At 45.7% G+C, this 25,930-nt stretch overlaps 2 protein-coding genes across 9 annotated transcripts in view; both read right to left on the reverse strand.

Moving 5' to 3' along the window:
* Positions 1-10,689, reverse strand: part of NUP210L (nucleoporin 210 like) — a 124,672-nt gene extending 113,983 nt beyond the window's left edge. The window contains exons 1-2 of the mRNA XM_049781600.1: positions 10,493-10,689; positions 7,015-7,151 (exon numbers count right to left, since the gene is read on the reverse strand). Coding sequence (XP_049637557.1) covers positions 7,015-7,151; positions 10,493-10,689 — 334 coding nt within the window. The remainder of the gene's footprint in view (positions 1-7,014; positions 7,152-10,492) is intronic.
* Positions 10,690-13,389: 2,700 nt separating this feature from the next.
* Positions 13,390-25,930, reverse strand: part of TPM3 (tropomyosin 3) — a 40,958-nt gene continuing 28,417 nt past the window's right edge. For 4 of the 8 annotated variants that reach the window (XM_049782315.1, XM_049782317.1, XM_049782323.1 and 1 more), the window contains one exon: positions 13,390-14,135. In XM_049782315.1, the coding sequence (XP_049638272.1) occupies positions 14,053-14,135 (83 nt within the window). In that variant the 3' untranslated portion in view covers positions 13,390-14,052. Of the gene's footprint in view, positions 15,292-25,930 lie in introns of all 8 variants that reach the window. The other 4 variants (XM_049782316.1, XM_049782324.1, XM_049782327.1 and 1 more) reach the window with 2 other exon arrangements.

Below are 25,930 nucleotides of genomic sequence, written 5' to 3' on the forward strand. Positions count from 1 at the left end.
ATGCTCCAACTCCTCCCACTTTTATATCTTAAGTTGCTTTTCCCAAGAGCTAAACACAAAGGAGTATTACTTTAGATCTGGAGATAGTACTGCTGGGTAGGGCTACTATTACTTTGGCTTCAAATATATTATTTATTTATTTATTTATTTATTGGTTTTTGGTCACACCTGGTGGTTGTCAAGGGCTACTCCTGGCTCTGTGCTCAGAAGTCACTCCTGACAGGCTCAAGGGACTGTATGGGATGCCAGGATTCAAACTATCATTGGTCCTGGATCAGCTGCATGCAAGACAAACGCCCTACAGCTGTGCTATCTCTCCGTCCCCATTCAAATTAAAAGAATGTTTTATTCCAGGGCTGAAGAAGTAGTACAGAGGCCTTATATGTAGTTGATGCAGATTTGATACTAGGTACATGGCCCCTGATCCCCACCAGGTGTCATCCCTGAGCACAGAGCCAGGAGGAAGCACTGAACACTGCCAGGCATGGTTCCTAAGAAAACTGTCTCGTACTATTTTTTTTTTTTTTTGTGGGTCACACCCGGCAGTGCTCAGGGGATATTTCTGGCTCCAGGCTCAGAAATTGCTCCTGGCAGGCACGGGGGACCATATGGGATGCCGGGATTCAAACCGATGACCTCCTGCATGAAAAGCAAACGCCTTACCTCCATGCTATCTCTCCGGCCCCTCGTACTATTTTTTAAGCCAGCAAAATAAACTCAAGACCTCAATGCATATAAGACAAGTGCTCTGCCACTGACAGGCCTTCCTGGCACTACATACTCTTGTAACATAATCCTAGGGGCCAGAGCAATAGTACAGGGGATGAGGTATTGCCTTGCATGTGGCTAACCTGTTTGTGTCTTTTCGTTTTTTGTTTTTTGGACCACACCTGGCGTCGCTTAGGGGTTACTCCTGGCTCTCTACTCAGAAATCGCTCCTGGCAGGCATGGGGGCAAGGGGGACAACCATATGGGATGCCAGAATTCGAACCACTGAACCACCACTGGAATTGGGTCGGCCGCTTGCAAGGCAAACACCCTACTGCTGTGCTATCTCTCCAGACCCGCAGGTGGCCAACCTGGTTTCAATCCCATAGGGTCCTCAAGCAATGAATTTTTAAAACCAAAGCCAAATGGTAATCAAATAATTTAAGTAAATGCCCTGAAAAGAAAGGCTAAAAAACATCAAAACAGGGACCAGAGAGCTAGGATGGAGGTAGTGCGGTTGCATCGAATGCAGAAGGTTGGTGATTTGAATCCCAGCATTCCATATGGTCCCGAGCCTGTCAGGAGTGATCTCTGAGCATAGAGCCAGGAGTAAGCCCTGAGCGCTGCCAGGTGTGACCCAAAAACAAAAAACAAAACAAAACAAAAGAACATCAAAACATGTTATTTCAGAAAAAAAAAAACCTTCCTACATAAAAGAAAATTAAATTAACTTTTCTAAAATTACTTTATATTTGGGGCTAGAGTGATAGTACAGTAGGTAGGGTGCTTGCCTTGGATGCAGCCAACCCAGATTCAATCCCATCATCCCATAAGGTTCCCCACCAGAAGTGATCCTTGAATACAGAACCAGGATTAAGGCCTGAGCACCACTGTGTGTGGCCCCAAAAGAAATAAATACCCCCAAAGAAATAAAAATACTTTGTAGTAAAGAGTACAAATCAGTATATAATTAAGATAGGTGTGGGGTTTCTTTTTTGTTGTTTTTGGCCCACACCCAGTGACACTCAGGGGCACTCCTGCCTATACGTTTAGAAATCGCTCCTGGCTTAGGAGACCATATGGGATATAGGGGGATGGAACTTCGGACCATCCTACGTCAGCGCATGCAAGGCAAACGCCCTACTGCTTGTGCAACTGCTCCGGCCCTGGTGTGGGGTTTCTTGATGTCAGAGAAAATACTTAGGCTGTGGTACATGATTAATAACAAAGGTTAGGAGCTGAAGAAATAGCTTAACAGGCTGGAGTCACATGGTTTGAAAGCAAGAGGCCCAGATTTGATACCACATGGTTCTCTCACCACCACCATGAGTCACCTCCAAACACCATGTTGTGACTATTCCAGTATTAATGGCATGATCCAAAGTCTTCCCCCTTACAACACACGCACGCTTGCATGCACACACACATACAGGTTAGGGACACAAGAGATGATTCAAATAACGATTCAAATTCAAATTCAGATGAGTGTCATGCATGCTAGAATGTCTGGTTCAAACCCCTGGCATTACAAGGTCTCTCCAGTTGCTTCCCCAAGTGACCTCTGAGTACTATGCTTAGAGTTACCAATAACTTTGCACACAGATGACCAGGGTTGGATTCTTGGCATCCTTCCTAGACCTTGTAGGAAAAAGCCCTGAGCACAGACAGATCTGACTTAAAAACAAAACAAAACAGTGTGGGACCAGAGCGGTAGCGCAGAGGTAGAGAGATTGCCTTGCACGCAGCTGACCCAGGATGGAACTCAGTTCAATCCCTGACATCCCATATGGTCCCCCAAGTCAGGAGCAATTTCTGAGTGGCTAGCCAGGAGTAACCCCTAAGCATCACCAGGTATGGCCCAAAAATCCAAAACAAACAAATAAACAAGTCCTGAGTTGGAGAAATAGTATAGCAGATAAGGCAATTAGCTTGCACACTTCATCTGGAGTTAATCCTGGGGCTGGAGTGGTGGTACAAAGTGGTAAGGTGTCTCTCTTGTCTGCGCTAGCCTACGACAGACTGCTGTTCGATCCCCCATCCCCACTGGCATCCCATCTGGTCCCCCAAACCAGGAGAAATTTTATTTTATATTTTTGGTTTTTGAGCCACCCTGGCAGTGCTCAGGAGTTACTCCTGGTTATCTGCTCAGAAATAGCTCCTGGCAGGCACGGGGGACCATATGGGATGCCGGGATTCGAACCACCTATGGTCCTGGGTTAGCTGCTTGCAGGTAATGCCCTACTTCTGTGCTATCTCTTTGGCCCTGCCAGGAGTGATTTCTGAGCACATAACCAAGAGTAACCCCTAAGCGTCACTGGGTGTGCCCCCCCAAAAGGAGTGAATCCTGAATGAAGATTCAGGACCTCAGGTGTGGCCCCCCAAACAAAAACAATCAAAGCAGTGACACTCCATTATAAATGAAGTCATTAAAATCCAGGTTCTGCAGAGCCAGAGCAATAGCACAATAGGTAGGGCATTTGCCTCGCATGCAGAAATCTCAAATAGAACCCAGAAGCCCATATGTATCTCCTAAGCCCCTCCAGTAGTTCCTGAGTGTAGGGCCAAGAGAAACCTCTGAGCATTGATAAGTTTAGCCCCCTGACCAAGAAAAGAAAGTCAATATTAATTCCAGATCCTGGTTCCTAACTGCTTCGGTTTTGTTTATTTGAGCTTTGGGTCTTTTTTCCTGGGCTACACCAGCAGTGCTTAGAGGTTACTCCTGACTCTGCACTCAGGACTTACTCCCTACAGTGCTTGGGAGACAATATGGGATGCCAGGATCAAACCCAGGTTGGCCAAGTACAAAGCAAGTGCCATACCTGCTATACTATCATTCAGGTTCCCTGGTTCCTCAATATTTAAAAAAAAATTTTTGAAGTAACATTTAGTTCTCTAAGAAAAAGAACTTGGATTCTTTAAAGATACTGGGCAGGTAAAAGACAAGATGAGGGCCCGGAGAGATAGCACAGTAGTGTTTGCCTTGCAAGCAGCCGATCCAGGACCAGGACCAAAGGTGGTTGGTTCGAATCCCGGTGTCCCATATGGTCCCCTGTGCCTGCCAGGAGCTATTTCTGAGCAGACAGCCAGGAGTAACACCTGAGCACCGCCAGGTGTGGCCCAAAAACAAAAAAAAAAAAAAAAGAAAGAAAGAAAGAAAGAAAGAAAGAAAGAAAGAAAGAAAGAAAGAAAAGAAAGAAGAAAGAAAGAAAGAAAGAAAGAAAGAAAGAAAAGAAAGAAAGAAAGAAGAAGAAAGAAAGAAAGAAAGAGAAAGAAAGAAAGAAAGAAAGAAAGAAAGAAAGAAAGAAAGAGAGAAAAAGAAAGAAAGAAGAAAGAAAGAAAGTAAAAGACAAGATGAAAATGGTTCATCTTGGGCCGGAGGATAGCATGGAGGTAGGGGGTGGTTCGAATCCCGGCATTCCATATGGTCCCCCGAGCCTGCCAGGAGCAATTTCTGAGCATAGAGCCAGGAGTAATCCCTGAGCACTGCCGGGTCTGACGCCCCCCCTCAAAAAAAAAAAAAAAAGAAAGAAAAAGAAAAAGGTTCATCTTATAGTACTATAAAGGAAGAGGTCTCAGAGAGATAGTATAGGGGTTAAGGCACTTGTCCTGCACCCGTGAGTAATGCTAAGTGTGGACAGGAAGGAAGGAGGGAAGGAAGGAGGGAAGGAAGGAAGGAAGGAAGGAAGGAAGGAAGGAAGAAGGAAGGAAGGAGGAAGGAAGGAAGGAAGAAGGAAGGGAGGGAGGGAGGGAGGGAGGGAGGGAGGGAGGGAGGGAGGGAGGGAGGGAGGGAGGAAGGAAGGGAGGGAGGAAGGAAGGGAGGGAGGAAGGAAGGGAGGGAGGGAGGAAGGAGGGAGGGAGGGAAGGAGGGAGGGAGGGAAGGAGGAATTGACCTTTCCTGTGTGGTGTCAGAGATTGAACCCAGGTCTCAAAACTGTAAGGTTTACCAATGAATCACATTCCCAGAACACAAACTGGTTGTTTAACAAAGATGAAAGCAAATCCATAGGACACAGAACTAACTTGATTCTTTTGGACTGTGGTTTTGGGGCCATATCAGGTAGTGCTCAAAGCTCACTCCTAGGTCTATGCTCAGGGATCACACCTGGTGGTTCTCAGAAAATCTTATGCAGTGCTGGGAATAAAACCCAAGTTGGCTGGATTCAAGGCACAGGCCTTACACTTTATTCTTTCTTTTTAGCCCTTCTCAAAGTTTAATATGTATGGATATCACCCAAAGAGCTTGTTAAATCACAGGTTCTTAGGCCTAGAAGTTCTAAAACAGATTTGAGGGTCTGAGAATTTACTTTTATTCCACTCCCTTTTGTCTTTTGGGTCACACCCATCGGTGCTCAGGAGTTACTCCTGGCTTTGCACTCAGAAGTTGCTCCTGGCAGTCTCGGAGGATCATATGGGATGCTGGGATTCAAATCTGGGTCCCTCATGTGTTAGCTGCATGCAAGGTATACATACGCCTTACCACTGTGCTATCGCTTCAACCCCACGCCCCCCTTTTTAAACTTTATTTATTGATTGATTGGTTTTGGGACCAAACCCAGCGGTGCTCAGAGGTCTCTCCTGGCTCTGCTTTCAGAAATCGCCCCTAGCAGGCTGAGGCCAGGACCATATGGGATGCCGAGAATCGAACTGGATATGTCCCAGGTCGGCCGCATGCAAAACAAATGCCCTATCGCTGTGCTATCTCTCCGGCCCCATAGTTCCCCCTTTGTTAGCTTTTGGACCAGACCTGGCAGTGCTAAGGATTTATTCACATGGAGTGTCAAAATAGAACCTGGTCAGGTGCACACAAGGCAATGCACTACCCATTGTATTATCTCTTCAGCACTCAAATTTTTCTTTTTTTTTCTTTTCTTTTTTTTTTTTTTTTGAGGGAACCCCACACCCCTGGTGCTCAAGAGTTACTTCCTGGCTCTTCCCTCAGGAATCATTACTGAAAGGCTCGGGGGACCCTATGGGGTCCAGAGACTGAAGTTGGGTTGTCATGTGTACGGCAAACCCCTCCCCACAATGCTATCACTCTGGCCCCTCAAACTTTCTTTTTTTGGAGGGGTGGTTGTTTTGGGGCCACATCTGGTGATGTTTAGGGGTTACTCCTGACTCTGTGCTCAGAAATTGCTCTTGGCAGGCTCAGGGAACCAAATGGGATGCCAGATATTGAACTCAAGTCCATCCCGGGTCAGCCACATGCAAGGCAAACACCTTACCCACTATGTTATCATCCGGCCTCTCAAATTTTCATCTTCATTTTTTTTTTTTTTTTTTGGTTTTTGGGACACACCGGCCGATGCTCAGGAGTTAATCCGGGCTGTCTGCTCAGAAATAGCTCCTGGCAGGCACGGGGGACCATATGGGACACTGGGATTCAAACCAACCACTTTTGGTCCTGGATTGGCTGCTTGCAAGGCAAACACCACTGTGCTATCTCCCCGGGCCCAAATTTTCATTTTCTAACAAGCTCTAAGGTGATGTTGTTTCTAGTTCACACACCACACATTGGAAAGTACAAGTGTTATTCTCTTTATTTAATTTTTGTACTTTTCTGTACTCAGGAGTCACCTGAAAGTTCTCAGGACTCAGCCTCAGATCTGTGCTGTGATTCAGGTCATCGAAAACAGGTTTCTTCCAGGCACAGCATATACTCAGCTCGCTGTTTCTCCCAAAGAAATACGAGTTTTGGTTGGTTGTTTTGCTTTTGGTTTTTTAGTCATTGTTTTGGGGCCACAAATGGCTGTGCTCACAGCTTATTCCTGGATTTGTGCTAAGGAATCACTCCTGGTAGTGCTAAATGGGACTACCATTTTATATATATGTGTGTGTGTGTGTGTGTGTGTGTGTGTGTGTGTGTGTGTGTGTGTGTGTGTGTGTGTGGTGTCAGGGCTAGAACCTAGGTTTGCTGCATGCAAGGTTGGTGCCCTAGACTCTGGCCTCAGAAATACTTTTTTTTTTTTTTTTGGGTCACACTGCCAGCACTCTGGGGTTACTCCTGGCTCTATGCTCAGAAATCACTCCTGGCAGGCTCGGGGGACCATATGGGATGCCGGGATTCGAACCAGCGTCCTTCTGCATGAAAGGCAAGCACTTTACCTCCATGCTATCTCTCTGGCCCCAGAAATGCTTTTTTTTTTTAAACCTCATTATTTAAAGTTAACATGTTTTATTAACTACTTATACAAGATATTTATCTACTAGATGAAACATACTACTAGACTTATAACCTATTATTCTACTATAACAGATTCATTATTCAACTAGAAAAAAGAGTACACAATGTGTTTTCTCTCAACATACCTATCTCTCGAGCAAGAATGATACTGCTGAGGCGAATTGGCTGGGTGGATTCAGCAATGAGCATAGCTTTTTGGGAACATGAAGTTCCATTTTCATATAAAGGTTCAACAGTTACTGCATCATGATGGGTGGAATGCCTGTGGGAACAAACTTTATAAAAATATGAAATTGGGAGGGGGGGCCGGAGAGATAGCACGGAGGTAGGACATTTGCCTTGCATGCAAAAGGACGGTGGTTCGAATCCCAGCATCCCATATGGTCCCCCGAGTCTGCCAGGAGCGATTTCTAAACATAGACCCAGGAGTAACCCTCCAAAATAAAAAGAGTATGAAATTGGAACCGAAGAAAAGCACAGTGGCAGGGTGTTTGTCTTGCATGCAGCCAATCCAGGACAGACAGTGGTTTGAATCCTGGCATCCCATAGGGTCCCCCATGCCTGCCAGGAGTGATTTTTGAGCACAGAGCTGGGAATAACCCCTGAATGCTGCCAGGTGTAACCCCTCAAAAAAAAAAAAAAAAAAAGAAAAAAAGGGCCCGGAGAGATGGCACAGCGGCGTTTGTCTTGCAAGCAGCCAATCCAGGACCAAAGGTGGTTGGGTTGAATCCCGGTGTCCCATATGGTCCCCTGTGCCTGCCAGGAGCTATTTCTGAGCAGACAGCCAGGAGTAACCCCTGAGCACCGCCGGGTGTGACCCAAAAACTAAAAAAAAAAAAAAAAAAAAGAAAAGAAAGAAAGAGAATATGAAATTAAAATAATGGTTAAAATAACATTTTGTTTTGTTTTGTTTTTGTTTGTTTTGGGGCTGGTGTGGCAGTGCTCAGGGGTTACTCATGGCAGGCTCAGGGAACCATATTGAATACCAGTGATTGAACTCATTTGCAAGATATGTGTGCACCCACTGAGCTATAACTCTGGCCCAATGTATTTGGTTTCTTTTTTTTGGGGGGGGTTGGGTTTTGGGTCACACCTGGCAGCGCTCAGGGGTTACTCCTGGCTCTACACTCAGAAATTGCTCCTGGCAGGCTCTGGAGACCATATGGGATGCCGGGATACGAACCACTGCCCTTCTGCATGCAAGGCAAACGCCCTACCTTCATGCTATCTCTCCAGCCCCTTTCTGGGTTCTTGAAGCTAGAGTTTGTGCCCAAGACCTCACACAGTGAAAGCATGTAGCACTAAGTTACATCCCTGGTCTAACATTAACATTAAACAGAATACAGTTCTCATAGTCTTCCCACGTCACACACACTCCAGGCATATTTTGTTTGTTTTGGGGTCACACCCAGTGGTTCTCAGGGGTTACTCCTGGCTCTGCACTCAGAAATCACTCCTGGCTGGCTCAGGGGACCACATGGGATGCCAGGATTAGAATCACTGTCTGTCCTGGATCGGCTGCATGGGAGGCAAACACCCTACAGCTGTGCTAACTCTCCAGCCCTACTCTAGGCATATTTAAATGACACTAAAGTAGAAACACTGCTTAGGAAAACAAAATTTTTCTTTGTTATTTTGGGGCCATACCCAGTAATACTCTGGGGTTACTCCTGTTGGTGTTCAGGCGGATGCCAGGGATCAAATCAGGAGGACCATATATAAAGCAAGTGCTTTACCTACTATACTATCTCTGCAGCCCTGGAAAACAAGATTTTTAAGTAGGAGATCTTTTAAGATTTTTAAGTAGGTCTTTTAAGATTTTTAAGTAGTGATCTTTTGGACAGTTACAGAAATATCACATTTCTTGCCAAAGTGGTAGCATAGCAGGTAGGATGTTTGATCCCCCAGCATCCCATATGATCCACTGTACCCCACCAGGAGTGAATCCTGAGTTCAGACCCAGGAGTAATCCCTGAGCACTGCCGGTGTGGCCCCAAAATCAACAATTAAAAATGATTATAAATTCTTCCCTCGATACGTGAAATAAAATTGAGGGAATAGGAGAAAGCTCAAGGACAGGAATGCATATCCAGCGTGAGCAAGGCTTTGAATTTAGTCCCTGACACTGCATAGTCTCAGAGTAGGGGTGCAGCTAAGGGCCCACTCACCTCGAGAATGTTTCCCCCAAATAACAGATGTATTCCCAATAACAAGTCCCAGTTTCCTCAATCCTCTAGGGGCAATGAGCTTTGCATTAATCCAAGAGACTGATCATGAAGTTAGAGAAGTGGCCTATTTGTATGTGCGATACAAAATAAAAAATAGTAGTTTGGGAATGGATGAGAGGAACCAGCGGGAAGGCATTTGCCATGCATACGGCTGACCTGGGTGTTCCATCCCCTACATCCCATATGATCCTCTGAGCACTGCCAGAAGTGTTTTTTTGTTTGTTTGTTTTTGGGCCACACCTGGCATTGCTCAGGGGTTATTCCTGGCTGTCTGCTCAGAAACAGCTCCTGGCAGGCACGAGGGACCATATGGGACACCGGGATTTGAACCAACACCTTTGGTCCTGGATTGGCTGCTTGCAAGACAAACGCCGCTGTGCTATCTCTCCGGGCCCCAGAAGTGTTTTCTGAGCGCAGAGACAGGAGTAACCTCTGAGCACCACCTGGTGTGGTCCAAAAACAAAAACAAAGGAACGGTTTTCAGTGCCGCCAGAAATGGGAGCCAACCTCAGCTGCACAACATAGCATAGGGGCCATTCCAGGCACCTCGCTAGCATCACTTCCTACACGGAAGTGGTCCTGATCATCAACAGCATTGTAAATTACGGTGCTAGGAATAAAATATCAAGAATAAATTTAAAAAATTTGAATGGGGGGCCGGAGAATAGCATAGGTAGACGTTTGCCTTGCATGCAGAAGGACGGTGGTTCGAATCCCGGCATCCCATATGGTCCCCTGAGCCTGCCAGGATCGATTTCTGAGCGTAGAGCCAGGAGGAATCCCTGAGCGCTACCGGGTGTGGACCCCCCCGCCCAAAATTGAATGGGCCAGAGGTCAGGTGCTTGCTTTGCACCCCATATAATGAGTGCCTCTAGCCCCACCAGAAGTATAAAAATGAGTCTGATTTTTATGTTTAAAATAAGAACAATAGGGGCAAAAGCAGGAGGGTGTTTGCCTTGCATGCACTAACCTAGGACGGACCCGGGTTTAATCCCCTAAATGAAAGCAGATTTCTCTCATAAAATAGAGCCCTTCTGCACGGTTGCTCCCTTCCAAGGCCCTCATTCGCTGGGACCCCAGTTGGAGGCACATAGGAGGAGGCATCCGGCCACAGGAGACTTGGGTTGCCCACAGAGGAGGCCCCTGACCTGCCTCTGACCACGCCTGGGTGGGTTTCCGGTCCCAACGCCTAGGCCTCACTTCCCAGCTCAGGGCCCACGGGAAGTGGCAGAGAGACCACAGCAGGGGAGGCCTCCCTGTGAAGAGTACCCCCCACTCTGCACTCTGTGGCATTCCTGGAGGCCCTTCCAGGCCTTGCTGGAGGGAGAGAATTTAGGGGGGGGGCTGCTCTGTGACTGCCCTGCCCTGCCCTCACCAAGTGTAACAGCCCCTCTGGGCCTCCAGGAGGAAGGGCACACGGCCTGGCTCCCGGCCAAAGGGCAGCAACACCTGGGGCACGTTCAATTTGTAGCCCAGAGTCAATGGCAACAAGAGTTGCAGCGACAGGAAACGGAGGAGAAACCGCCACATAGAAGCAGAACCTCGGGGTGGGGGTTCTGGCCGCACAGTCATGGCGGCTGCCTGGTCCCACGTTCCTGCTCAACTCCTCAGAGGCCCTGCCTGACTGGGAGGTAGCCAGTTGGCAGGCGTGACGTCACAGGAAGTGGGCCTCACCCCACAGTGGGGGTGGAGTTCACTGATTTGTTTTTTTTTGGGGGGGGGCTACACCTGGCAGCTCTCAGGGGTTACTCCAGGCAGGATGAGGGGAGCCAGATGGGTGTCAGGGATCGAACCTAAGTCGATACCTGGCCGGCTGCTTGCAAAGCAAATGTCCTACCCACTATGCTATTCTCTCTGACCCCTAACTTTTTTTGTGTGTGCCATACTTAGCAGTGCTCAAGGGACCAAACTAGATGCCAGAGACTGAACTCAGGTTGGCCATGTGCAAGGCCACTGTACTGTGGGGAAGCTTTTCTTGTCTGGTTAGCAGATTTTTTCTAAAAGGAGAACAAGCGTCTAAGTTTAAAAACACGAACTCATTTCTTTTCCGTTGTCTACCTTGACTCAGAGCCAAGAAAATACTAAAGTGCAGTCATTTCCAGTTAGTGTGGGTCTGTGCCTACAAATGGAATTTTTTTTTTTTTCCAGGCTCTAGTACATACAGCTGGGCATTGTCAAGGGAGCTGTGTCATTTTTGCTGGGAAGTCAGAGTCGTGCAAAGCCTCAGGGCCAGAAAACAGGAAATGCCAAGCACGGAGTCTTGAAAGCTCTCCACCAACAGGGCCTTTCTCTAAGCAGTTTACTTCAGAACAGCCCTTGTTCATTTGCTCTTCTAAATGTCCAACTATCTGCTCAAAGGTTGTCCTGGGGCAAACGTCTGTAATTTCCACATAGGAATTGTTGAAGCTGTTCAAGGCTGTGATAGAAATCCCTGATTTCGAAGAATTAACATAGTTGGAAGTCAGAATGAATCCTGAAGATGCCAGTGTATTTAGGTTTTCAAAAGCCAGGTGCAAGGGGACTAGGAAATGATCAGCAATAGATTGTATGCCTTGATTATAAGATTGTGGATTTGTACCTGGTACCAAAATAACAAAAAAGTAAAGGTTTGGCACCATTATTTCCAATATTCATACCTACTTGGGCAATATAAATTTTTTTTTAAGTTTTACATATGATAAAACCAAATGGTTATTCTTGAAATCTCAAAGCTATGGTTTTGGTTTCACTTTTTTGAGCTCTTAACACCTTTGTGGTATGAAGCTAGGTCAGCAAAGGCAACAGCCTTACCACCCTGTACCTTTGGTTTTATTTGAACTAAGATCTGAACTCAGTTTTGATAAGCCTTTAAAGTGTGTGATCCGGGCTGGAGAGATAGCATGGAGGTAAGGCGTTTGCCTTTCATGCAAGAGGTCATCGGTTCGAATCCCAGCGTCCCATATGGTCCCCCGTGCCTGCCAGGAGCAATTTCTGAGCATGGAGCCAGGAGTAACCCCTGAGCACTGCCGGGTGTGACCCAAAAACCACAAAAAAAAAAAAAAAAAAAAAAAAAAAAAAAAGTTAAAGTGTGTGATCCAGGGCCGGAGAGATAGCATGGAGGTAAGGCATTTGCCTTGATTGCAGAAGGATGGTGATTCAAATCCTGGCATCCCATATGGTCCCAAGGCTGCCAGCAGAGATTTCTGAGTGTAGAGCTAGGAGTAACACCTGAGCGCTGCTGGGTGTGACCCAAAGAACCCCGCACCCCCCCCAAAAAGTGTGTGATCCAAAATCCTGTTGTCACCACTCAGCCTCATACTGCCCAGGGAAAAAGTACCCTTGACTTAGGTAAATGAAAGTCAAATAGGCCTAAACGTTTGGAGGGACTCATTCTTTATTTCAAAAAACATGTCAATTTTCAGTATCAAAACAGTTGCATTAATGATTTCTTTCTCCCAATTACCAAAGGAGAGGGCAATTCAAGCCAATAAACTTTGTGGTGATGCACACTGAAAACATGTTACAGAATCTTACCAGAAAGGATACAATGAGATAGGTAAAGAAGTTTTCAAAGATCACATTGCCAGCCCTGATGGGGTAGTCACTTTATCCCAACTCTAGAGAAGAAGGTTTCAAAATAATATAAAAAGTTTTGTACATAAGCCACTCAACATTTCTCTAGCATTAACTATAGAAAGCACGATAAGATGGCACTTTCAGAAACAGCAGCTTCAGCTCCAGGAAAGAGTTATGAGATGTTTCACATGGCTAACTTCGTAGGGAAAACATTTTCTTTTAAGGAAGCAAGAATGCAGTTAAGTGGTCACCTCAACCTAAAGGACATGATTCATTCTGCCGGAAATGTGGAGAGAAGGATTTGGTCTCAAGGGCTGGAAGGGTAGCACAGTAGCAGGGCGTTTGCCTTGCATGTGGCTGACCTGGGATGGACCCCAGTTAGGTTCCTGGCATCCCCTATGGTCCCCCAAGCCCGCCAGGAGCTATTTCTGAGCAGAGTCAAGAGAAACTCTTGAGCGCCACCGGATGTGGCCCAACCTGCCCCCCCCCAAAAAAAAAGAGGGAGAAAGAAACGACCCTTTCTCAACCACAGAAAGAAAAAAAAAAAAAGGTTTTGGTCTCAATATCTTAATTTGAGTCACTTGTTATTTTTCCCCCCATTGGCAACACCCAGCTGTGCTCAGGGGACCATAAGAGTTCAAAGGGGTTTGAATTCGGGTCAGTCATATGCAAGATCCACAATACTAACACTCCAGCCCCTTGAGCCTCTTATTTAAAAATTAAAAGAACAAAACAAACAAAAAAAAAAGTTGCCCAGAGATACCGTAAAGCTGAAAAACTAAACAGCACATTTTTGGCTAACTCCTCTTGGAATCCCCTTTCACTATCTGGCTAGACTTTGTACAGAGCTGAGGTTTCCCCATAGTGGAGTCTTTCTCTAGGCTGTGTATATCTCTGTATGGCAGGCCCAGTCCTTACCCTTTTTAAAGAGGACAAAATGCATTCAGCTAAAAAGTCCCCTTCCAAAAGAGAAAGGATTAGAGTGCTGCCTCAAAACTGTAGAATGACTTGGAATGTCTTACAAATGGCTTGCTACAACAAAAAAGGGTCAATTACACAATGTGTACATTTGACAACATGCTTTTAAAGATACTTTGCATTGTGCTCACTTTCCCTTAGATGTTGCTCTGAAAGGTGCTTTACCTCTCTCCCTAGGTGCTTTGCCTCTCTCCCAAAGGGAATCTCTGAAGGAGAGGCAAAGCGAGTTTGGCCCAAAAGATAGCAGGGGGTGAGGGTGGGAGCGTGGGAAGGGCAGTGAGGGAGAAAGCAGCTTTCCAGTTAAAGGTCAGCCCTTTTAGAATGGTCAGCTTCCAGCAGGCTGGCCTCAGGCGGAGTCAGGGTTGGAGGGAGGCGCAGAGGCAGGGCAGGACTCAGGGCGCTCTACATCTCATTCAGGTCCAGCAGAGTTTGGTCCAGCATCCTTTGTGTACACAGGTGCTCCTCTTTGGTGCATTTCAGTTTATCTAGTGGGGGTAAAGGAAAAACGTCATACAAACCAGAAGGACATGTCAAGGTCCACTCAATCTGAGAGTTGCTCCTGCTGCAGGGAAGCGACAGAGTAGCACAAGAGCTGCCCTCTCAGTTGCACCAGCCAGCTATTGCATCCCTTGGTTTGCAGGATCTCTGGCCTGCTGAAATTGCAGGTGCTGCTGTACTATACCAAGGAAGGAAGGGAGGACTTTTAATCGGTCATTTCCTCTCCCATCCACACACAACCACTACTTCCATTTGTTTTAGTGTATAGGAAGAACAGGAGGTCTCTTGCACCCCCTAGGCTTTCTCCCCAAAAAGAAGGGAGAAAAATTACTGGTGGAATAAAAGAACCCCCATGGCTAAATCAAAGATTAAAGAAAAAGACAAGAATACTGTCCCAATGTGTACATGTGCAAGCAAAATCTTGAGACTTTTATAGTGCCATAGCCTACAAGCCTGTGATAGTTATTTACAATTACTCCAGGAACCATGAAAAGGCAAAATGGCAGGGAGAAAACCAACACTGAACATTAAGAGAACCAATGCTGCAAATAATGCACTCAAACTTGTTCTCGGGAGGTTGAGAAAGTGCAAAAGGGTGGCAATATCGAACCATCAAATCTTACTTGCCCTCCTTTCCTGTCCCATTTCCCACCCAGTTAGGATGGCCTATTCCTGGGCCTGCAATTAAAGTGGTCACACCTTCTTGCCAAGTTAGTCCTTTTATTGTTAGTAAACACCCATGCAAGTGAATGACCTCTTCTACAGTAGATGCACAAGTGAAAGAGCAGCAAGTAGGGAACAGGTGAGGGAATCAGAAAAAGCCCATGCTTTTTTATCTAGAATCTCTGAAGTCCCTCCCTATATTCCCCATAGCTCCTCAAAAGGGAGAGAAACACAATATTGACTGTCCCAATACAGTGTGGATAGGAAGTCAACAAGATCCTATCAGCCCCCATTCAACAACTTGGAAAGGGCAAAACAGTCACTTCTAAAAAGACAATCAGCTTTTGCTGGTGTCCGGTTCACTGGTGTGAGCAGTGAGCTTGGCTTATGGGCCCCGCCATCAGTCACACAGGTCATGCAGCGTTAGCTTCAGCTCATTAGAGAGCAGGCGGTTTCGCTCAAGTTGGCTGTAGAGACGCTCTGCAGCAGCAGCGGAGGAGGGAAACAAGGAGAGGAGGAAAGGAGGAGGAGAAAGAGAAAAAGGGAAGGTTAGTAGAGCTCCAGAAGTGAACTCTGTTCATGTTACTGTATGTGACATGCATCTGTAAGGCACGACAGATGCAAAGGGGATTCACACAGAGGGCAAAGAAGAGCCAGTCCATGTTCAGAAAGACCAATAGAGGAATAAATAGGAAATTCAGACTGACAAGTTGGTAGGACATTTTGAGGGACGAAAGCATTCTTTCACACTACTTATCCTCTGGGATGAGAAAATGAGATGAGTGAAGGCGGGCCAAGTGAGGAATAGCCACTTCCTAAGCATACATGTATAAAAGTGTTTAAAAGGCCCCAAGTAAATAGTTCATTTTTCTTCTCTAGAAGCATCACTAGCATTATGGAAGATTGGGCCCAAAACCACTAATTCTACAACTTCTTTTCTGATTCAGTACTGTTATTTTTTGGGCCACACCCAGCTATGCTCAGGGTTTACTCCTGACTCTGCTCAGAAATTGCTCCTGGCAGGCTTAGGGAACCATATGGTATGCCGGGGATCGAACCCAGGTTGGTCACGTGCAAGGTAAACACCCTATCCACTGTGCTGTTGCTCCAGTCCCTCTTTTATAAATTTGGGATCACAGCTGATAGTGCTGAAGGAAGCTGTTCCAGCAATGTTTAACAATCATGAAGTACCAGAAATCAAACCTAGGTGCCTCTCATGAAAAGCCTAATCAATCCTATCAACTCTGTTTCAATATTATGTGTTCTAATGCTTCTTCTTGGGTGACAGACTCAGAGTGGTCCAGTCTATCAAAACTTAACCAGTTTTTGGGACACACATCCCCGACACTTCATATTACCTCCAAAGCTTTACCAGAAGTGACCCCTGAGCACTGCTGGGTGTGGCCCAAAAACACAAAACAAGGAGTCAACTACTTTCTAAAAGAACTTTAGAGGGGCTGGAATAACACAGTGGGTAGGACACTTGCCTTGCAACACAGCTGACCCAGGTGTGATCCCCATCATCCCCTATGGTAGTGATAGCTAACCTTTTTGAGTCCGAGTGCCCAAACTGCCGCACAAAACCAAAGAATTTCCTCAAAGTGCCAGCACGTCAATTAAACCTTAATAACAAGATTTTAGTATCAAAAAACTCTTTATAGATTTTATAAATTTATTAATTGCAAATCTTCTCATGTGCCAGCTGCAGGCCTTTGTATGCCACAGCTGGCACGCATGCCATAGGTTTGCCATCGCTGCCCTATGGTCTTCGGAGCATGCCAGGAGTAATTTCTGAGCACAGAACCAGGAGTAACCCCTGAGCACTGCTGGGTTTGGCCCCCAAAACAAAACAAAAAATTCTAAAAGAGGCGCCCTTCAGAGGGGCAGGAGAACTAGTACAGAGGGTAAGGCGCTTGCAGTGAAGGAACCCTGGGTTCCATCTATGGGTACACATAATACACACCCCTCCCCTCATAATAGTTGTATTGAGGGGACAGAGATGCAGTTGTATCCCAGTTCAATCCCAGGTACCCTCATACACTGCCAGGAGTTGTTCTTGAGCAGAGCCAGGAGTAACCCTCACACATGATCAGATGTGACCCAGAACCTGCCTCTCCCTTCCAAAAAAGGTTTTGTTGACAATTAGATTAACTTCTTTGTTGGTTGTGAAGGTCACACCTGGTGAAGTTTAGGATCTGATATCAATAACAGTGCTATACACCACACATCCCCAGCCCCTTGTGTCAACTTTGAAAATTGTACTTGTCATGAAATCAATGTTCTCATAAGAACTGATAAGTCTGCCCAAAGGAGAAGTTGAAAATGGGTAAGTGTATGTGCAGATTTTAACTGGCAGAAATAACTTAAGGATTTTACGATATTTAATCAGCAGGGACAGGAATAAGGATTGATTGTTCTATATACTCCAAATTATCCTAGTCAAACTGACTAAAGTCTGCTATTATTACAGAAACACTGTAATAACCTTTTTTGTTTTTGTTTTTTGATTTTTAAGCCATACCCAGTGTTGCTCAAAGGTTACTTCTGGCTCTGTGCTCAGAATTCACTCCTGACAGGCTTGGGGGACAATATGGGATGCAAGGAATTGAACTCAGGCTGCTCCCAGGTGAACTGTGTACAAGGCAAATGCACTATTGCTGTGCTATTGATCCGCCCCCAACCAACAAAATATTTTGTCTGCAGAAATAGCAGAGGGATAGTACAGGGAATAAATAACCTCTGGCTTAAGAGTATTTATTGCTTCATTAAAATCTAAGAATTGCATGTGGGCAGAGATAAATGCCATTTTTCAGTCACCCTGAACTAATAAGTAGGTGGGGACAGCAAGAAGATGTGTGTGATGGGGCCAGAGAGATAGCATGGAGGTAAGGCATTTGCCTTTCATGCAGAAGGTCATTGTTTCGAATTCTGGCATCCCATATGGTTCCCCGAGTCTGCCAGGAGCAATTTCTGAGCGTGGACCCAGGAGTAACTCCCGAGCGCTGTCAAGTGTCATGACACAAAAACAAAAACAAAAACAACAACAACAAAAAAATGTGCATGAGCATTCGAGAGTGTGCACAAGTGTTTTGCCAACAAGGTACAACCTGAAATATAAGGTTTCTTTTTTTTTTTTTGGTTTTTGGGCCACACCTGGCAGCATTCAGGGGTTATTCCTGGCTCTATGCTCAGAAATAGCTCCTGGCAGGCACAGGGGACCATATGGGACACCGGGATTCGAACCAACCACCTTTGGTCCTGGATCGGCTGCTTGCAAGGCAAACGCCGCTGTGCTATCTCTCCGGCCCGAAATATAAGGTTTCTAATTCTGCCATCTCTACAGACAAAATATTTAGGAATAGATCTCAGCTCACTGATTTGTTGTTGTTGTTGTTGTTGGGCCCCATCTGGCCGCTCTCAGGGGTTACTCCTGGCTCTGCATTCAGAAATCGCTCCTGGCAGTTTCAGGGGACCATATGGGATGCCAGATATGGAACCTGGGTCTGTCCCAGGCTGGCCACGTGCAAGGCAAACAGCCTACCGCTGTGCTATTGCTCGGCCCACATTAAAGTTCTTTTTTTTTTTAGGTCATACCCAGCAGGGCTCAGGGATTACTCCTGGATCTACGCTCAGAAATCGCCCCTGGCAGGCTCAGGGGACCATATGGGATGCCGAGATTTGAACCACCGACCTTCTGCATGCAAGGCAAATGCCTTAACCTTCATGCTATCTCTCCAGCCCCCATATTAAAGTTCTTAATTCCCCATGAAGTGTAAAACCAGCAGACTGGTTGTACAAAGCTGAACTAGTTTCACCTGATACCCCACATCAGTCTAGCCTTTTGAACCACTTGTTCAGGGTTCTATGGCCAGGAAATCACTCTTAGGAGGGATCAGGAACCCTAGGGAGTGATGGAGAGCTCAGGTAAGTTACATGAGGCAGGCTAGATTGTACTGCATGTAGGTAAGCACCTTAACTTCTGTACTATGTCTCTGGCCCCTCTGAACCTTCCTCCATTCATACTTATTTCTTTTCTAAGACCTCTCCACCTCTCCTTGGTACCAAAATATATTACTCCCCTTTTTTTCTAATTTGTTTGTTTTGGGGGTCTCATCAAGTTCTAAGGCTATTACTTTGCTTGGTGCTTGCAAAACCCATACAGTACTAAGAATTTAAGCAATACCAGACAAATAATTGAACCAGAACCAGGATTCCCACATGTAGAAAAAGAGCTTTAGCCCTTGGAGTCCATCAATTCCTTCCATGTAAGATGACAACCAGCAATTAACCCAAAATAAAGGCATTTCCCCATCTTCCTCTTTCCTTATGTCTCCTTTTGATATGTAAAAGCCCACCTGGATTACTCAACTTTCCCTCTCCTGGTAAAAGGGTATTGGTTTAATAAAAAAATAAAGTGAGTTTGGGCTTGGTGTGCTCAGAGGCAAAAAGCCACTGATTCCATGATTCCTTCCTGACTGGCTTGGTTTATTAATTCTTTGCTGCTACCCTACCTGAATCAGATGTGTCCACCTGGAGTTGGGTATACGATATGTGGAATGATCTCACACCATGTGATTTATTTTATGCCTCTACATCAACATCTAGAATTTTACTGCTTGTTAAGTTTCACTCTATTCATCTATGTAAGTGTAGTATATCACCACGTCCACATTTAAAAAACAACAACAAAAAAGCACTCTCATAGATGGGATATAAAGAAACATAGTAAGGAGGGAAAAGAAGGTCAATTATTGGAACTGGAGATTTTGTCTATAGAACTGAGCTTAAGTGGAAGATGAGGTGACTAGGAAGGGCTCTTGGGCCAGCTGGTGAATGGAGGGAAGCAGAATCTCTGGTGATTGGTATAGTTTCAATAAAAAGTATAATTAACTGCATTGTAAATTCTAGTAATTCAATTAAAATATTTTAAAACTTGATTGATTGGTTTTTGAGCCACCCCCAGTGGTGCTTAAGGGCTGCTCCTGGCCCTGCATTCAGAAATAGCCCCTGGCAGGCTGGGGGACATGGGATGCCGGAATCAAACGGAGTTCCTCCCCAGGTTGGCCACATGCAAGGAAATGCCCTACTGCTATGCTATCTCTCCAGTCTCCAATTAAAATATTTTATATAGAATTGTACTATCCAATGTAAAAGTAGTATACTCTAGCCACGGACAGCCAAGCAAATCATTTTTTGACAGGGCTCTCCAAAGCAGTGCTCAGGGTACCATGTAGTAAAGCTTCCACAGACCAGACGTGTACTCCAATTCTGAGCTGTTGCCTGGGTTAAGCAAATTAATATGATGGATAAACTGGGTCAATTATATGATGATGATACAAAATATTGATTTATGGGCCCGGAGAGATAGCACAGCGGTGTTTGCCTTGCAAGCAGCCAATCCAGGACCAAAGGTGGTTGGTTCGAATCCCGGTGTCCCATATGGTCCCCCGTGCCTGCCAGGAGCTGTTTCTGAGCAGACAGCCAGGAGTCACCCCTGAGCAACGCCGGGTGTGACCCAAAAACTAAAAAAAAAAAAAAAAAAAAAAAAAAAAATATTGATTTACTACTAGTATACCTAAAACCTGTTATAAATCAATGCCCACGCAATTTTTTTTAAAAAAGGGATCAGAGCAATAGCAAAGCAGGTAAAGTGTATTCCTTGTACATGACCGATTGAGATTCAATATCTGGCATCCCATATGTTCTTTCTCCCCAAGCCTGCTAGGAGTGACCCCTGAGTGCAGAGCCAGGAGTAAGTCCTGAGCACAAAGTGTGACTCGAAAACCAGAAATAAATAAAAAATCAGGTTGGGTTCAAAAGATGCCAGAGATGGTTCCTGGAATGCATCCCAGGGGGGGGGGGACGGGGGGGGGGGGGGGACGGGACGGGACAGGGACTGTGGCTTCCATTTCATCCAAGCAGCAGCACATCACTGGCAACTGAACTGTCCTCAGGCCACACTATTCAGGCCCTGAACACTGCTGTTGAGGACCAAATAAACTAAATTATAAAATTTAAGAAATGCTCCTCCACAGCATTTTACGTTTTCAACTACATGTGACTAGCGGCACTAACCTAAACTTTGCATGTTTTGCTTTTTTTTGGGGGGGGGGGTAGTTTGGGGGGGGGGCATACTTGGTAGTGCTCACAGCTCTGTGCTCAGAGGACCAAATGGGATACTGGGGATTGAACCCAGCTACTTGCTATACTATTGCTCCAGGTCCCTAGTTATTATTTTCATATTCTTTCCACAAATTTTTCTGGTCCTTAAAACTGCTCCTCCTCTGATATAATGCTCAACTGTTCCTTCAATTTATGACAGTATCCATGACAGTATCTCAACTCCAGGTAATTCCTTTATCAATATTAAGTTATGAACTCTTAGAAATCATTGGGGGGAAAAGATTTCTAGAGAGATTGTACAAAGGTATGGATATTTTTGTGTTTTTTAATTAGAAATTGATTCTTTATGCTACTCAGACCAGAATATACCCTTGTTCAAAATCTCTTACCCAAAAGGAAAACCTTAAAACATTTAACTTTCAGACTCGCTAAAACCACTTGCATAATCATTAAGTCCTTCTCATCTTTATTTTTTGCTTCTGAGGGAAATGTTCAATATCTACTTTCCTCTTTTGCTGATTTCCCCTGTACTGCATAGAATCCTCTGTGCCCCATAGGGAGTGATCCCTGAGTAAAGAGACAGCAAGCAGAAAGCCCTGAGAATGGCTGGATATGACTCCAAAATGAGGAACCATACTATTACCAAAAATAAAAGAATAAATCATTTGATTCTTTTTTTTTTTTTTTTTTTTTTTTGGTTTTTGGGCCACACCCGGTAACGCTCAGGGGTTACTCCTGGCTATGCGCTCAGAAGTTGCTCCTGGCTTCTTGGAGCCGGGAGTCTAGCAGGAGGAGGTTGGCAGGCCCCTGCCATGCCGGAGGCCTGCTTGACCAGGCCTAGTGGGGGTGCGGGACTTGGGTAACCCCAGCACCACTCTAGCGCCTTGCTCCAGATCTCCAGGGCTTTCCCGGGCCACATGCCTGGGCAAGCCGGTGAGTTGGGTCCCTTGGTGGAGCTTGAAGCTACCCTAGGCCTTCCCCCACTATCCATTCAGCTCCTTAGGGAGGGTCTGGGTGGGGCTCTGAACTCCTGGTCTCCCAGCTTCTTGAAGGATCTCTCCTTCTTGGAGCCGGGAGTCTAGCAGGAGGAGGTTGGCAGGCCCCTGCCATGCCGGAGGCCTGCTTGACCAGGCCTAGTGGGGGTGCCGGACTTGGGTAACCCCAGCACCACTCTAGCGCCTTGCTCCAGATCTCCAGGGCTTTCCCGGGCCACATGCCTGGGCAAGCCGGTGAGTTGGGTCCCTTGGTGGAGCTTGAAGCTACCCTAGGCCTTCCCCCACTATCCATTCAGCTCCTTAGGGAGGGTCTGGGTGGGGCTCTGAACTCCTGGTCTCCCAGCTTCTTGAAGGATCTCTCCTTCTTGGAGCCGGGAGTCTAGCAGGAGGAGGTTGGCAGGCCCCTGCCATGCCGGAGGCCTGCTTGACCAGGCCTAGTGGGGGTGCGGGACTTGGGTAACCCCAGCACCACTCTAGCGCCTTGCTCCAGATCTCCAGGGCTTTCCCGGGCCACATGCCTGGGGAAGCCGGTGAGTTGGGTCCCTTGGTGGAGCTTGAAGCTACCCTAGGCCTTCCCCCACTATCCATTCAGCTCCTTAGGGAGGGTCTGGGTGGGGCTCTGAACTCCTGGTCTCCCAGCTTCTTGAAGGATCTCTCCTTCTTTGAGCCGGGAGTCTAGCAGGAGGAGGTTGGCAGGCCCCTGCCATGCCGGAGGCCTGCTTGACCAGGCCTAGTGGGGGTGCGGGACTTGGGTAACCCCAGCACCACTCTAGCGCCTTGCTCCAGATCTCCAGGGCTTTCCCGGGCCACATGCCTGGGCAAGCCGGTGAGTTGGGTCCCTAGGTGGAGCTTGAAGCTACCCTAGGCCTTCCCCCACTATCCATTCAGCTCCTTAGGGAGGGTCTGGGTGGGGCTCTGAACTCCTGGTCTCCCAGCTTCTTGAAGGATCTCTCCTTCTTGGAGCCGGGAGTCTAGCAGGAGGAGGTTGGCAGGCCCCCTGCCATGCCGGAGGCCTGCTTGACCAGGCCTAGTGGGGGTGCGGGACTTGGGTAACCCCAGCACCACTCTAGCGCCTTGCTCCAGATCTCCAGGGCTTTCCCGGGCCACATGCCTGGGGAAGCCGGTGAGTTGGGTCCCTTGGTGGAGCTTGAAGCTTCCCTAGGCCTTCCCCCATTACCATATTCTTGAAGTCATTGGTAATCTCTCTGCAGTCTATATTTACAGAATCGCGCGGGGGCTATCGCCCCCGCGCGCACTTGAAACATTAATAGTACTCATACAAGAAACATTAATAGTACTTACTATCATTGAATTATATTTTTACGTATGCAGAATGTCTATTTTGTCCTCTGCCCTATTGCATGCCCCTTCATAAGTTCATATTTCTCTTTAACTTCTTTAATCATCTTTTATCATCATTACTCCCCATTTACCCTTTCTAACTTAAGTACTGTAGAGTCCTAAGACACAGACCAAAGTGGTGTCCTGTAGTTAACACCCACCCAACTATTTTAAAAGGCATAAAAGAGACACATATGTTTTCAACATTGTATGGGTGTTTTCTTTAATGTCTATAAACTTTTGCTGAATATTTTCTTATACAGTGACGATCCCCCCCATGTTTTTTATCTTCTCTTTATGAACTGCTCAATATGGAATTTGTTGTGAAAAATCCCTCAGTTTAGTACTTATGTTTGAACCAGGTCTATGGGTCTTGTTGTAAATATTCTTATGCCCCCATATATCTTATAGCACCACGTGGCTTTATTTCTTGTTTGCTTAGGCACACTAAAATGGGAAAATACTATACATACCAATAGGTTCTTATCTAATAGAGATGGCAACAGACAAATCTTGTAGTGCAATGAGACCTTACACCCTGAACATTGACATAAAGACCAGGCACAGGCCTCAGAAGAATGGGCATTCTCCATTCACCCCTTGATCTACAGAAGATATTTACAAAACATACAAGGTTGTATATAACATTACCTGGTGGCATTCCTGTACCAGGGAAGACCCTACAGCTGCTCTGACATCTATCTACTCAAAAGAAACACACCTTAACACTGAGAAGACAACAAGAACAATGACCTGCTTACTGGACAGGGCTTGCTGTATTGCCCCTTAATTGTGAGTTTTGTCTATAACATACCTGGAAGTAATCCTCTACCACGGTAGACCCTACCACTGCTCAGACATCGTCCTGCTCAAAAAAGACTTCCCTTTACACTTAGAAGACTTAACAATCTGCTTACAGGAAAGGCCCTCCTGCATTGCCCTTTCATGGTGAGGTGAAACGAGAAGGCACTCCACATCATGACTTCAATGTAAGACATGCAGATTCCAGAATCTTCAATACAGAAACATGATACCAACAACAGAGACTGTGAAAAGTGTGTTGGCACTATGATCGGACGATAACTTGCCTGAGGCCTAGAGCTGGTCTTATGCCAGGAAACTTCAGGGGTAGGATCTCTTTGTATTTAGGCCAAGGTTATTACTTTCCATGCCTCTCATATTTTGGTGGGTCTATGCAAACAACAATTGCCACTAACAATGTTTTTACTGTGCTCCTTTGACGCTAATCCTTAAAACACACCCACTTAAAATTTGAGGTTAACTTAAGCTAATTTTCATGTACATGGAAATGTAAAAAATACTATGCCTCTAATGTTAAAGGAGTTACGTAAGTTTGATGGCCTTAGATCGCCTTGTGTGCTGTTAAGAAATATTATAATGTGCTACAATCTGGGGACTCGAGGGACAAAATAATCGCACATGGATTCTGTTTTATTTTATCTTAACGTTCTTTGGCTGAAAGTTCAAAATTAAGATATCAGCATGGGGACTTCTTCTGAGAATTATGTTATGGGTGATTGTCATTCCACTGTAACTTTACCTTGTCCTCTTTGTCTGCATCTTTTGTTCTCATATTCAAAATAAAAAAAATAAAAAAAAAAAAAAAAAAAAAAAGAAGTTGCTCCTGGCTTGGGGGACCATATGGGACACCGGGGGATCGAACCTCGGTCCGTCCTAGGCTAGTGCTGGCAAGGCAGGCACCTTACCTTTAGCGCCACCGCCCGGCCCCCATCATTTGATTCTTAACCCAAACAACCAACTCTTTTCTGTTGCTACTATGATGGGGTGAAAAGGACAATATGTAGTTATGGGCTTAAACTTAAGGTGTATGCAACTGAACCACATCTCCACCCCCATTCTTGAACTGTTATTTTTTAGGGAACCACACAGCACTTGGGAGATTGAACCTTGATCTCCAAGTAAGCAAAGCTTACAAGCCCTTTGAACTGAGATCTCCTTGTGAGGATGCACCTGTACACTGTAGAATCTTAACTTTGGTGCTAAATGAGTATTTCCCCTTTCCATTTCCTGGCCACACCCAGTGGGATTTTGGGGGACCAAATGGTGTAAGGAATCAAATCGGGGTTTTACACAATGTAGCCTCCAAGCACCAAATTGGTTCTTGCTTTGCTTTTACTTTAGTTATTGTGAAATATTTGGATTTTTTTTTTTAATTTAGAAATTGGCTCTTTATGCTACTCAGACCAGAGTAAGAGGTTCACAACCTCTTACTCAAAGGAAAAACCTTAAAACTTTTAGCCAGATTTCAGTCTGAAACTACTTTTATTAATATCTATTTTCCCCTTTTAGGACTCCACTTGTTGGGGAAAACCAACTGGCAAGGTCTAGAGCAACAGTATAGTGGAGTAGAGCATTTGCCTTGCACATGGCTGAAGTGATCCCTGAGCAACCCCAGGTGTAGCCCCCAAGAAAAAGAGGTAATTTTTTTTTTTAATTTTGGAGTAGGAATTACAGACCACACCCAGTGTGGAGCCAGGGATTAAAATTGAGATTTGCGTAACAAATAAATTCCAGTCCTGCCTCTCCAGCAAGTTCAGTGGCCACAACTAGTCCAGTGAACTTTTCCTAATAATCCCTAACAGAATCTCTCTCCACGCATCCTCAAATGAGACACTACT

Source organism: Suncus etruscus, chromosome 10 (assembly GCF_024139225.1).
Source record: "Suncus etruscus isolate mSunEtr1 chromosome 10, mSunEtr1.pri.cur, whole genome shotgun sequence".
Lineage (NCBI taxonomy): Eukaryota > Metazoa > Chordata > Mammalia > Eulipotyphla > Soricidae > Suncus > Suncus etruscus.